At 56.4% G+C, this 13,744-nt stretch overlaps 1 protein-coding gene across 17 annotated transcripts in view; it reads left to right on the top strand.

The window, feature by feature from the left end:
- Positions 1 to 13,744, top strand: part of BANP (BTG3 associated nuclear protein) — a 130,315-nt gene that overhangs the window by 115,260 nt on the left and 1,311 nt on the right. For 16 of the 17 annotated variants that reach the window (XM_017859984.1, XM_017859949.1, XM_017859959.1 and 13 more), the window contains one exon: positions 9,874 to 10,017. In XM_017859984.1, coding sequence (XP_017715473.1) covers positions 9,874 to 10,017 — 144 coding nt within the window. The remainder of the gene's footprint in view (positions 1 to 9,873; positions 10,018 to 13,744) is intronic. The other variant, XM_017860003.1, reaches the window with a different exon arrangement.

The following is a 13,744-nucleotide window of genomic DNA, read 5'->3' as shown; positions in this document are numbered from 1 at the left end:
CGCACCACTCGCAGCGCCATGTTCACAGGGCTTTTTTCTTTTTTTGAGACAGAATTTTTGCTCTTGTTGCCCAGGCTGGAGTGCAATGGCGCGATCTCAGCTCACTGCCACCTCTGCCTCCCGGGTTCAAGCAATTCTCCTGCCTCAGCCTCCCTAGTAGCTGGGATTACAGGCACGCGCCTCCACGCTGGCTAATTTTGTATTTTTAGTAGAGACAGGGTTTCTCCATGTTGGTCAGGCTGGTCTCGAACTCCCAACCTCAGGGGATCCATCCACCTCAGCCTCCCAAAGTGCTGGGATTACAGGCATGAGCCACCGCGCCCGGCCTGAGCACCTCATTTTTCTAGTATGAGGAAGCTACTTTTGAAATGAACATCTAAATTTCCTTCATACCTTAACAAGTTGGATTCAAAGCTGAATGACAAAAACAAAGGACTTCTTGGCTTTTCCAGCACACCTGTGGATTAGTGGTTTCATCCTTGTTTCTGTCCACACACTTCAACAGTGTTGAGAGTATATCCTTTAAGTGCGTGGGGGGTAGGGTTCTTTGGTTTTGCGTTGCAAACCAACGCAAGTGGATTCTTGGTTAGATTCAGGATTTTGTATCTAAATAGTACTGAGAAGTCCTTGGGCTTCTTGCATTGACCTTAGAGTTACACCGGTTTAGCATGATCTCAGTTACGTATTACACAGAAGTTCTGCATTCTCAGTAGATAGAGGAAACCAGATGTGTGTGCTCAAAATGCAGTGCTTTTAGGCCGGGATTCCCTCAGTCGGCTGCTCCCATTCCTATCTTCTGCCACTTTCTTTTATCTGAAAACAACTGGCTCCATTTCAGAAATGTTCAGGGGAAACCCTCTGAATGGTAAAGTAGCACACGTCTCCAGCCCTGTCCCCAAGCCTCTCTCGAGATGATGAGGTGCTGCCCTTTGGGAAGTCTGCTTGAAGTTCAGCCGCAGGCCCGCGTCACTGGAGCCTGGGAGCCAGGACACTGTCCGTTCCCGTAAGCGGCTTCTGCATTCCAGAGCCGGTTTGGAAATGCCTCAGACCGGGGCCGGGCTGACATAAAGCCGGCAGGGAGAGGGAAGAAGGAATTGAACGTTCATTGTTGGGCACCAAGTGGGAATTCAGCCCAGCTTGCTCTACCCCTGAAGGCCTGCATCAGACTTGGGGTTCCTTTCATCTCGGGGCTCCGTCCTCCCAGGAGCAGGATCAACTGCGCAGATCCAGGGCACTCATCTTGGGCTGTGCAGCATTCTGTGGGGACCCTGGCACGACCTCATTTTTGCTGCTTCGCATTTAAGATCTGACCCCGAGTTTTACTCTTTGCCAATTTAAAATAAAGTCCAAATCAACAAATTATATCTCAGCCTCCCATGTGTTTTAAGAGGCTGCGCAGTGCATGGAGGTGCCCTCAGCCTGCAGCAGCGCAGCCAAGCGGAGGGCGCACCGCCGCCTTCTGCATGACTGTTCTCAGGGTGCGCCGCGCCTTCGTTTCTGCGCGTTTCACGGCATTGCCTTTCAGTATCTGCCCCTGACTCTGGCTCCCTTGTTTCCAGGCCCAGTGCCTCGGCTCTCACCTCTTGGCCCCTCCCTCCCCGACGTGGACGCTTTCTGCCCTGGCCTGGGTGCTGGTCCCGGAAGGAGGAGTTGTGTTGTCGTGGTCCTCCCTGCCCTTCTACATGGCCCGGCTTGGCGTCCTTGCTTAGTTAATAGAAATTCAGTGTTTCATTATGAAATCTACATATGGCAAAAATATGAAACAATCCACCAGGTCCATGGAGAAAGTGAGTCCCCTCCCAGCCTGGACTCTCAGCCCCTCGGTGGGGTGACTGTTGGTCATTTCTCATCTCGCCTTCTGTGCACAAGCTCCTGTGTTGGTTTTGTAATCACTTTACATTTTAAAAGATCTCTTGATAGATGAGTTTAAGATCAGATCACAGCTGTTCTTAATGAGACTTGGGAAACCGTGTTGCTGGTTTCCAAGACGGTTCTGCCGTCCTCTGGCTGTGGAAGGCACGTCATGGCATCCTGCCAGTGATGATGCTCCTGCCAGCATTGCCAGTGACATGACTTTTCACACGATCTATGCAGCTCATTACACTGGAAGAATTACAGTGTCAGAAACCTCAGAATCTAACTTTGCAGCTTTACAATAACAATGAAGGTAGGCATACCCAAGTGGTAAATGAAAATAAAAGTAGAAAATGTTCTCAACTGGGAATGCATTTGAAAAGTCGTGACTTTCAAATGTTTCTATGTTGATTTTGTCTTGATAAGTTTTTCAGAAATGAGCGAAGCACTTAACATACACGTAAGATTTGAAGAAAGAGGTACCGGGGCTTTTGTGAGGAACAAAGGCACAGACCTTGTTGCTGCCCTGGAACTCGTGTTCTCATGGGGGCCAACCACAAGCAGGCACCGGCACCGGGGGACCAGGGTCAGGGGCTCTCTTCAGAGGCAGCAGAGCGTGAGGCTGGGGCAGGAGGTATCGGGGCTTGAGAGGTGCAGGGGAGCAGGGGGAGAGTGGAGGGGGTGGACAGCGAGGTGGTGGATGGTGAGGCAGGCGTGCGTCCACAGCGGGGCCTGCCTCCATGGCGGCACTCCCACCGCCCTGTGCGTCCTTTGCACCCTTGCCCTGTGGTTACTTGTGGTCAGGGACAGTGGCTTCATCTCCCTTAGCACCCTTGGAAGCAGTGGTGGCATCATGGACCTGGGAGAGTGGCTTTTGTTTGGGGGACAGATATGCCCATTCACTTGGGGTTCAAGAAATGAGTGGGCCTTGAATGAGTAAAACAGCTCACCTGCCTCCCGTGGACAGATGCTCCTAGGAAGCGGCCAGGTGTCCAGGCCAGAATTGGGTTGGCCATGTGTCCCCTTGACTTTCCTCCACTCGAGTTTGCCGAGGAGAGGGCATCGCCAGGCTGGGCGCCTGTGTGGTACCACGTGGCACTCACTGAGGAGGCCTGGGGACCCCACCCGGACATACCTTCCTCCCTTAAAAAACAATGATATTTTTGCCAGACACAGACTCCTGTGGAGGCCCCCATGGCTGGCAGTGCTAGATGGGAGCCTGGTACCTGCATGCGGGTGGGGATGCTGCCTCTCTTGCCCCCAGGGCACTCTTCTGGCTGGGACAGGAGACAGCCAGGACCCCACCTTCAGCTTCTGAGGGCCATGGCCCTCAGGCTGTTAGGAGGCCCTGGGAAGCAGCTAGAGCCCAGTAGCCACCAGGGGAACACGAGTCAGAGGACGGTTCATTTTTTTTTCTCCTCCAATTTTTGTTTTGGCTTTTAAAAACTCCTACAGTGCAAACTCTTTCTAATGGAAAAGAGTGGTTGCTCTCCTTGCAGCTGCCAGCCCGCCCTGAAGGCACAGACTGCCAGGCCTTTTGTTTCTGTTGTTTTTGCTGTTTGGGAATTTGATGTTTTAATAAAGAGCCCTTCGGGGACCTGGCTGGAGGCTCCTGTGGCTGCCGTAACAAACGACCACAGACCCCATGGCTTTACCGGAGGGCGGAAGCCCATCCTGGGTCTCAGTGGGCTGAAAGCAAGGCAGGGTTGGTCCTTCTGGAGGCTCCAGGGGAAAATTCGTTTTCTTGCCTTTTCCAGCTTCTAGAGGCCACCCGCATCCCCTGCCTCCTGGCCCCATCCGTCTTCAAAGCCAGCAGTGGCCAGGTGAGTCCTTTGTACATCTCATCTCCCCCACCCTCTGCGGCTGGGAGGAGCCTCTGCTTTTAAAGACCCCCACGATGACACTGGGCCCACCTGGCCATCCAGGGTCATCTCACCATGTGAGGTTGATCACTTGAGCCACATCTGTGAGGTCCCTTTGCCCATGTAAAGTCACACCACAGGGCCCAGGGATTGGGACCTGGGTATCTTTGTGGGGTGGGTAGCTCTACCTAGCACAGCCAGCTGGGGTGAGATGCGCTTGCAAGTGCTTTCTGAAGACATGACAGGAACGGGGGAAGGATTTCTCGCCATCTTTTGTTCAGAAAATTGATAGCACCGTGGCGATGGTTGCCTCAGGCTGAACTGGTCAACCTAGGAGGGAGGAGAACAGGGACCGGCTTTGCTTTTGTTTTTATTCAGGAGAACTGGGCTGGTGGGCAGGACCAGCTTGCATGCTTTCTCAGCTAGAGCACAAAGAAAGCGAGGTATGGAAGGGCACCCCAATCCCGGGAAGCCCGCAGGATCCCAGCCCCACGGTGTCGCCAGTGGAGCAGCTCCGCTCTGGGAGGACCCCCCGCCATGCTTGCCTTCTACCTCCTTCCTGTCCCTCCTGGGCCCACTGCCCAGCTTAGGGTTCTTGGTGGGGACGGGAGCGGGAGAGGGTGTACGCCTGCGCCTGCGACTTCTGCACACCTGGGACAGCGTCTGAGCAGCCTCTGCCGTCCCGCTACTGCAGCAGGTGCAGGGCGAGCTGTGACCATGCGAGGTGGCCTCGGGGCAGACGGGGCTTCTTCCAGACACGTTCCTTAGAGCACCAAGGACTCAAAAGAGCCTTTCCTCACGAAAGGGCCCTCTGCCGGGGGACCCTTAGAGTACACAGCTTTTAGACTCTGAGATGAGGTTCATGAACTGCTCAATAAATGTATTAACAGGAAGTGAATGCCAGGGAACATTCCTCACCCCCAAGGCTGACATTACCAACGGGTGATAAATTTCCTTTGAGTGAAACTTGGGCGTTTGGTGTCATTTCTCTCTGTGGCACTGGTGCTGCCTTGTGGATTGCTGGGCGCTGCGGGCCTGGCTGCCTGGTGAAGGGCCTCCGCCACGCCCACAGCCAGGAGGCGCTCAAGGAACCCCGCTTCGACGCGGTCTCTGACACTGTGGCCTCTGTTCCCAAAAACAAGTGCCTGCTGCTCTTTTTTCCTAAAATTCTGTTTATTTTCAGCTGAGCTGTGTTGTTCACGTAAAGTAAAACCACATTGCCTGGAAAAATGTAGTTTTGAGGCAGAAATGAGAAGATCCTACTCCATAAATCCAGGATTAAACTAGAAGTTTCTGTTGATAGATTCTTGAAAAACTCAAAACATTGAATCATTTTGTTCCGTTTTTTTCCCCCCCAGAAAGATGCCAAACCTTGCCTACGTTGCCTGTGTGTGTCTTTGCCATTCGCCTTCAAAACGTCGCTCCCAGTTGTGCTGGGGCTCCCTCTTACTCCCTTGGGAGACTTGAGGGTCTTCCAGGGCGGAGGGGAGGCAGCGGTGCTGTCAGTGGCTGTGCGAGGCTGGGTGACTCTGCAGGGCAGAGGTCAGAGCCGTCGGCCAGGGCACGTTGCCACAGCGACCTGGACGTTTTTGGATGGAGGTACCAGGCAAATTTTTTGCTGAGTTTTGTACTCGCCTGGGAAGCCAGTTGTAGGAATGCACGCTCACTTTTTTATTGGTGTTGGACACACAGCACGTGGCAGGGTCCTAGGGCCGAGGTGTGTGGGGGGAGCTGAGACCGCTGACCTTTAACCCTTTGCAGCTCTGTGCTGCCTGCCACTCAGTGTATTCTTTGCTTTGATGCCAGTGGAGTGGCCAACTGGCCTGTGTGGCTGGTCTCATGGGGCCGAGGGGGCCAGAGTCGCTGGGCTGGGTGTGGGGCGTCACAGCTCTTTGGCCTCTCAGCCCCCGGCCAATGTCGCCCAGGTGTCTTGCCCAGTGCTGTGTGGTTCCCACCTACACCACATCTGCGCCGGGGCCTCCCTCAGGGAGGAGACTCGAGCTGGAACCAGGCTGTGACCCTGTGCCCTGCTGCGTGCCGCCGCGCCCCCCCCCCCCGCCAAAGATGGGACCCAGGGGCTGTGTCCTGAGGGGCTGTAGGCCAGCCCCACCTCACCTGTTGTACTGCCACTGCTCAAACCTGATTTCTGAGATACTTCATGGGTATTTTATGCCAGAGTTTCAGAGTCCTATATTTCCTTGGCACTATTTCCAAATCTAAGGGGTCAGCTGCTGCTGCTTCCATTCAGAGCTGCTCCCCAGTGTCCGCCCCTCCCTGTGCCTCACAGCGCTCACCCTGCCGTGCTCCGGCCACCCCTGCCCTGGACGGCCAGCTGCCCCAGTCCTGGTCGCCCGCCCTGTCACTGACCTCGCCCTGCTCCACCCCAGGGTAAACCCCAGGTCTCCACCCAACCTGTCAAACTCCCCACTCCGTCCTTCCTGCCTGGTTACACCCTGAGATGAGGGGACCCTGGCAATGTTCCCAGCTGAACCTTGCTTTCCCACAGTTACACGTCGCTCGGGGCCTCCCTGTAGCATCCAATGTGTCAGTACCCCCTCCGTCCCCAACAGACGTGCCCTCCCCCTGTTGTCTGCCTGCTTGTCTTCAGTCCGTGACACGCCGCGTATGTGATGAGGAGGTGCTTGGAGTGGCACCTTTCCGCGTGTGGCCACGCACTTCGTTTCCGTTTTCACACGTGGTTTAGAGCTGGGTGTCCGACAGAGGTGCCCAAAGTGGAAAGCGTCGTGCACTCGGCCCACCTATGGCCCTTGCAGAGCTCCGGCTGTGGCACAGGCTCCCAAGAGCTGGGGATGGAGGAGGCGCGGGCTTGCTGTGTGCTCCTTTGCTGCTCGCCCAAGGCTTGGCTTTCCTGGTGGTCACCTGGTTGGCGTGAACCTTGGGCTTGCGCCAGGGTCCTCCTGCTGTCGTGGAGGGCAGGCAGGTGGGTGGACGCTTGGGAGTTACCAGTCAAGTCCCTGTGCCGCGCAGACCATTTCCTGAAGGTCAGGAATTTTCAAGGCCTCGGCCTGGTAGGAATAGTTGAGAAACACTGGTTCAGGCAGCTTGCTTTATTCACAGCCCTGAGACACCTTTGGGACAGCCCCTGAGGATATTTTTTCCGGAACTTTCTCGGGGTCTCTGTCGTGATGAGTGGGAAATGCAGTTTGGCAGGTCCTCACGGAAGAGCCCACCAGTGCAGGTGCTGGCTGCCACCTCCAGTGGGCACCAGCCCAGGGTCTGGGGCAGGAACGTGGGTGGCTGCGGATCCACCCAGGACAAAGCGACTGCCTCAGTGCATGGTGGAACTGAGTACAGAACTCCTCCCCTGCCCCCTTTCCAAGTGCGGGCTTACCCGGCCTATTTCCAGGCATCACTGAAAAGTTACTGGCGGGTTTGCACATCGGCAGGAACGTCTGCTCTCCCTTCCTTCCTCGGGAAGAAGGTTCTCTCCAGGGGCTCCACCTCCCTGGGCGCCCTCGTCCCCAGCCTCATGGTCTGAGCCAGAGTCTCTGCGGCTGACAGGGCCTTCTCCCTCTCCTGCCCCTGTCCCTGCACCCAGCCCAGCTGCGGCCCCAGGCCCAGATGCACGGCGCTCCAGTGGGCTTGCCCCGTCCTGTGAAACAGAGTCCAGAAACCTCAGTGTGCTTGTCGTCAGGCTGGGTTCCGAATGGCGTGCTGTCGCTGTGGGACCTCGGGAACCCAGGTGCTTCTGTATGGCCTCTGCCCCCACCTGCTGTGTGATGGAAGCCCAGCCCCTAAATGCCCCTACCCCTGCCCAGGTCTCACTTTCTCATCTGTAAATGGCACCTGGACCCAAGGGCCAGCAGCCCCTTTGTCAGCATTCTGATGTCAATGCACGTACTTCACAATGCTCTGCTCTTTCTGTTCATCACCAAAAGACTAACGTTTGTTCCTTGGAAGAAGACTACAGTTCACCCTTGAACAATGTGGGTTTGAACCATGAGGATCCACTTATACGTGGATTTTCTTTCAATAAAATTTATACTGAGCGTGCCTCCCTCCTCTTCCACCTCCTCTCTATCTCTTGCCTCTGCTGCCCTGAGACAGCAAGGCCAGCCCCTCCTGTTTCTCCTCTTCCCCCCAGCCCCAGTCAGCATGTGGACAGTGAGGATGAAGGCCTGGGTGACGATTCACTTCCGCTTAATAAAGATCCACTTCTGCTTAATGAATAGCAGCCGTATTTCCTGCTGCCTGTGCCTTTCTGAATACCACGTTTTACCTCACTCACTCTATTAGAGGAATACAGTAGATGGTACGCAACACAGCACATGAAATACCTGCTCACTGACTGCTCTTGGTAGGGCCACTGGTCAACGGGCTGTTAGTAGTTAAGTTCTGGGGAGTCAGAGGCTGTACGTGACTTCAGCTGCACAAGGGGTCAGTGCCTCTAACCCTTGTGGTGCTGAAGGACCAGCTGCACAATGAATTAATCCCCAGGACCGCGCCAGGCCTGCGTCCGACACCTGGACTCAGAGGCCTCTGCAGTAGGGGCCGTCGGGTAAAGAAACCCCAGAGTCCAGCAGGACATTCTGACTCCGGCCATATTCCTTCTAGTATAGCATCTGTTTGAGACAACAAAATCCCGAGGCAGAAGGTTGACGCTCCTTGGGTTCATTCTGATGGCTTGGCTGGTCCCCCGAGGCTGATCCCCCGAGGCTGGTGTGCTCGCAAGTGGTGGCTGGCAGGGTTGCCAGGTTTGTCTGTAAAGGGACAGAGGGGATGGGTTTTCAGCTTTGGGGGGCACACCTGGTCTCGTCACAGCTGTTCAGCATGGCCCTTGCTTGGGTCATGACAGGCCAGTACGTGGGGGGCCTGCAGGCCTGTGGATGCCCACTGAAGATGGAGGTTCCTAGAATTGTCATGTGGCACAAAATTTTTTTTGCCTTTTTTTCTGTCATTAAAAATCATTTAAAAGCCATTCTCAGCTCACAGCTGTACAAAAGCAGCCAGCAGGTTTGATCTGGACGCTGTGCTTTGCTAACCTCAGTGTAGAGTGAACTATACTTTGTGTCTTTAAAAGGCTTCTCTTCTAGCATTGCAGGTGAACTTTGCTTAGAAACATAACTATTTTTAAAAGCACATGTAGGTGAAGTCTAGTCTTTAAAGCACTTGTAGGTGAAATCCCTGGTCTGGGGCTGTCTCTGCAGTGTGTTTGCAGGGGCCATGCTTGCTCTGTGCAGTGCTGCTGTCGTCCAGGGCAGGTCCCACGGGAGGGCCGCTGTGGCCAGGCTCCATGGGGTGGGGCACCCTGGGACAGGGGCTGCTGCTCTTCCCAGGGCCACCAGGGAGACTCTCAGTGCATAGAGTGCGGTTCTGTGTGGAAGTTGTGGGGTGCATCTCCTGGCCCTTCCATAGTGGGACGCAGCCTCAAGTGAAGACCCCACGGCCCATGGCAAGTGCCTCAGAGCTGGGGCCGCCCACCTGCCTGCCTGGGCCCTCTTGACACTGGAGCTGCCTGCCTGGCTGTTGGAGCACCCGGTGGATTCAGTGGGAAGTGGGCATTGGTGCTCACAGGTGATGGGGTCACCAGAGCCCACCCAGGGGCCCCTCACCTGTCCCCCATTCTCATCCCACACTCTGGGAGGCGGTACAAGGTTGGGAGGGCCAGCGGGACTCTGCCACCAGGACTCACTTCCGCCCGTCTTGGAACTGGGCCTTGTTTTCCTGTGAGCTTCTCCTGAGTTCTCAGTACCCACTAGCAGCTCCTTTGCTTTCCCTGAGGCCTTGAGGTGACTCTGCCTTGGAAATGGGGAGGGTTTGGGTCTCAGCCTCCCTCGTGGTCCTGGTTTGGGTCTGAGCCCTGCCTGGCGCTCTGGGAGCCTGTGCTCTCCATGGTTGCCGTTGGGTTTTTCCAGGGGGCCCTGTGGCGTTGGCTTTTGCTCTCTGTGGAAGCTCTGCCTTGCTTTTTTTTCCCCTTTTGTCCGCTCTGTAGGTGCTTGAGGGGGAGTTACAGATCCAGCCGAGACTCAGTGGCACTCTCCCTGGATCTGACGCAACTCGAGAGTGATGGGGAGACAGGATGTGCCACAGAGTCCTCGGTGTGGCCCTGAGGCCGTGTCCCTGCCGCTCAGGGTGTGCAGTCTGCGGAGCCGCGTGGGTTGTGGGCCATGCCACTGACGGGCCTGTGTCTCTCCAGGTGCTGCAGGGCGCACAGCTGATCGCCGTGGCCTCCTCGGACCCCGCGGCGGCGGGCGTGGATGGATCGCCGCTCCAGGGCAGCGACATCCAGGTTCAGTACGTGCAGCTGGCGCCGGTGAGTGACCACACGGCCGGGGCGCAGGTGAGTCTGGGGCCCCGCGCCAGGACAGTGAAGTGATGGCACGGCTGCCTGCTGCTGCCACCGGGCACACGTGGCCCCGGGGCTTTCTCGTGCCTCCTCCCGTGCGGAGGGCGTGTGATCGGACGCGGACGCCCATCTGAGGCTCCACGTCTCCCAGCACCGTGAACGTGAAGGTGAGAAGGTAGATCCTACCCCAGTTCTACATTTCAGCTGATTCTGGAGACTGTCCTGCGTCAATGTTGGTAAATTCAGGGGCAGAAGTGAAGCTCTGCCCTGTCCTCCCTCCACAGAGCCCTTTCCTGTGGGCTGAGGAGCATGGGGCCCCTGTCAGCACGAGAGCTCCCTGCCCCTTGGCGAAGGCCTCAGCTTGGGGCAGAGCCAGCACCTCGGGCCGTCGTGACCCTAGCGTCCGCCGAAACAAAGTGCAGGTCTGCTGTGCTCTGTGGATGGCCTGGCGGGCTCATGGCCGGCATCTCCAGACCTCGCAGGCGGAAGCGCCTGAGGGTGAGGATGTGCTGACATGCCCAGGGTGGCCGAGGCCCAGACAAGAGCCCCGTGATGCCATGGGCTGTTTGCTCTGAACACAGGAGGCGGAAGGCAGCCCTGTGTCCAGGAGCAGTCTTGGTCCCGCAGCCTCCATGCCGCCTGGTTTGGGAACGTGCCCAACCGGGACTTTTCCTTGTTCTACCTCCAGCCTGGTGGTTGACTGCTGCCCAGCCCTTTGGGAACATTCTGGCTGCTGTCTCTGGGTCTGTTCCTCTCCTTCCTGTGGACCCAGCACTGGTGATCCACCTGTGTCTTGATGCCACCCATCTTCAATGCTTAGAATTAAAATCCTAGATGTCTGAGCAGCCTTTCCTTGCTCCCCGGGCGCTGCTGAGGGTGGGTGTGCCCGTCAGCCCTTAGGAGGAGCAGAGTCCTCCTCAGGAGGCGCTTGCTGAAGAATTGGGCTCAGTAGAGTCCACGCTCACCAGGGTGTGCAGGTTGCCCGGCTGGGCAGTTCTGCAGCCCCTCAGCCGCAGCAGCCGTGTGACGGTGTCAGGTGCTCACTGACACTCATGTCTTCTTCACAGCCAGGGCAGCGTGGGCCCAGAGTTTGGGGCCCGTGTCCTGTAGAAGCCTGGGCCCCTCCTCCAGCCTGACCTTCCTGCTGTGCTGATGGGCACGGTGGTCCCCGCACAGGCACGCCCCTGTACTCTGTGCCCATGGGTGTGGTGGCCCCCACCACGGGCAGCCTTTACTCTGCGTGGTGTTGGTTCTACACTGTCGCTGAACCCCACTGGAGATTGGGCTGGAAGCACATGAGGGTCATGGGGGCCAAGAATGGGCAGGCGGGGGTTGGGGGTGGGTGGGATGGTGCGGAAGGCAAACTCGTTGAGCAGCCTCGTTGAGCAGCGCTTATTTTATGTGGTGTGAACCTTGACCTGCCCATGAAGAACAGCCAGGCGTGGTCAGCACATGCTGAGGACGCATGGCGGCCCCTCGTGCTGTTCCAGACAGGCACGCTGCAGGAGGGCAGTGAGGTCCGCGCCTAGGAATCTAGATGTGGGGGCCATGCCTGAGAGCTTCTGCTGCATTATAAGTTTCTGGTCATTTCCAGATTTCACAATTGAAGAAACCTGTGTCCCATGGTTGGTGTTTACACCCCTAGCTTCCTGTAAGCTTTCCCTGTCACCATGCTCTCCCTGGCAGGCCCCAGGTGAATGATTTCATTAGGGTCCATTGTAACAGCGAAGGAAGACGGTGTGCCTAACGGGCCGCTTTCCCTGCGGAAAACCCCATTGGTTGGACTCGGTGGTGAGCAGGTTTGCCTGTCCGAGGCCAGACAGCTGCAGGGTGCGGTAGCTTGTCACCAGTCGCACAGCTCTCTGCCTTACCATCTCAGCTTGTCCTCAGGCTAGCTCTGCCCCACTGGGAAGTGACCGAAGGCCTTCATGGTGGCCCCGCAGGCGTGACTGCACCCAGCAGAGACGGGTTTCTAGTTGAGCCTCCTTATCCACATGAAGCCCCCACCCCAGCAACGCTCGGGAATGGCCTGGCATCTTCCGTTGGTCAGAGCAGGGTCACACACATGAGCTAATTCTAGGAAAACCTGTGGCTCGGCTGTGAGGGCCTGGCTCTGAGAAGATGAGGTTCCCTTAGGAGGGAAGGCAGGTCGCTGGCCTGTGGGGGTGGCCAGTCCTCAAAGTGGAGAGTGGGCCTGTTCCCTGGAGCAGTGGATTGGAAGGGTAGGGGGGTGCTATTTGCAGGGAAGACACTTGTCTTAATGCAGGGTGGCCTGTGGGTGTCATAGGCTCCCTGAACCATCTGTAGCAGGGGCAGTGCCTCCACCAGCCTCTGCCTGGAACATGGGTCTGGCCACCATCCTTGGAGGGCAAGTGAGTCCCTCCCAGCCAGCCCAGACCTGTGCCCCACTGTCCTCACCCACCCTGGTCCCTAGCTGCCTTTCCAGCTGTCCGGGGGAAGGAGCTTTGCATCCCACGCAGTGGCCCCCCTACCCCAGCCTCCTGTGGCCTGCAGCCACCCACCCCAGGGCCCTGGTGTGGTTCCTCCATTCCAGCTCAGGTTCACCCCTTCCCATTAGGCCTTCCCAGCTGTGGCCAGGCTCTCAGGAGACAGTCCCTGCACTGACCCCTCATCCTAACCTGGAAGGCCCCTCCTCCATCCAGGAAACAGTATATCGAGTGTCATTTGACATTTGTCTTGAAAAACCACAACCTAGACCAGGTGTGGTGCTTCATGTCTGTAATCCCAGTGCTTTGGGAGGCTGAGGCAGGGGCGTTGCTTGAGCCCAGGACTTCAAGACCAGCCTGGGCAGTGTAGCGAGACCCCCATCTCTACAAAACGTAAAAAAATTAGCTGGGGCCAAGCACAGTGGCTCATGCCTGTAATCCCAGCATTTTGGGAGGCTGAGGCAGGCCAATCACCTGAGGTCAGGAATTTGAGACCAGCCTGCTCAACCTGGTGAAACCCCATCTCTACTAAAAATACAAAAATTAGCCAGTCATGGTGGCAGGTACTTGTAATCCCAGCTGCTTGGGAGGCTGAGGCAGGAGAATCGCTTGAACCTGGGAGGTGGAGGTTGCAATGAGCCAAGATTGCACCACTGTGCTCCAGCCTGGGTGACACAGTGAGACTCCATCTCAAAAAAATTTAGCCGGGCATGGTGGTGCGCACTGGTGGTCCCAGCTACTTGGGAGGCTGAGGTGGGAGGATCACTTGGGCCCATGAGGTCGAGGCAGCTGTAAGCTGTGTTTGCACCACTGCACTCCAGCCTGGGCAACAGAGCAAGACCCTATCTCTAAAAAATAAAATGAAGCAGGACCTTAACTAGAGTAGAAGTCACCAGGTGTCTTCCTCCTGTGGGCTTGGCCATGGGCTCGTGGCTTCTCCTGGCTCTTCCTTTGTGTGCCTCCAGCTGAAGCTTCTGGGAGTGTGCACCGATGCGCTGGAGTGGGCTCCTCCACTTGGGGCATGCTCCGTGTGGCTGAGCTGGAGGAGGAGTGACTCATTCCAAGATTGTATATTTTTCCTTTACATTTATTTATTTATTTATTTAATTTATTTATTTATTTATTTATTTATTTATTTATTTATTTGAGACAGGGTCTGGCTCTGTTGCCCAGGAGTGCAGTGGTACAATCTCGACTCACTGCAGCCTCTGCCTCTTGGGTTCAAGCGATTCTCCTGCCTCAGCTTCCCTAGCAACTGGGACTACAGGTGTGCA

The sequence above is a fragment of the Rhinopithecus bieti genome, unplaced genomic scaffold, assembly GCF_001698545.2.
Source record: "Rhinopithecus bieti isolate Rb0 unplaced genomic scaffold, ASM169854v2 scaffold_1618, whole genome shotgun sequence".
NCBI lineage: Eukaryota > Metazoa > Chordata > Mammalia > Primates > Cercopithecidae > Rhinopithecus > Rhinopithecus bieti.
The sequence above is the reverse complement of the archived record's forward strand: the minus strand, read 5'-3'. Positions and strand labels throughout refer to the sequence as shown.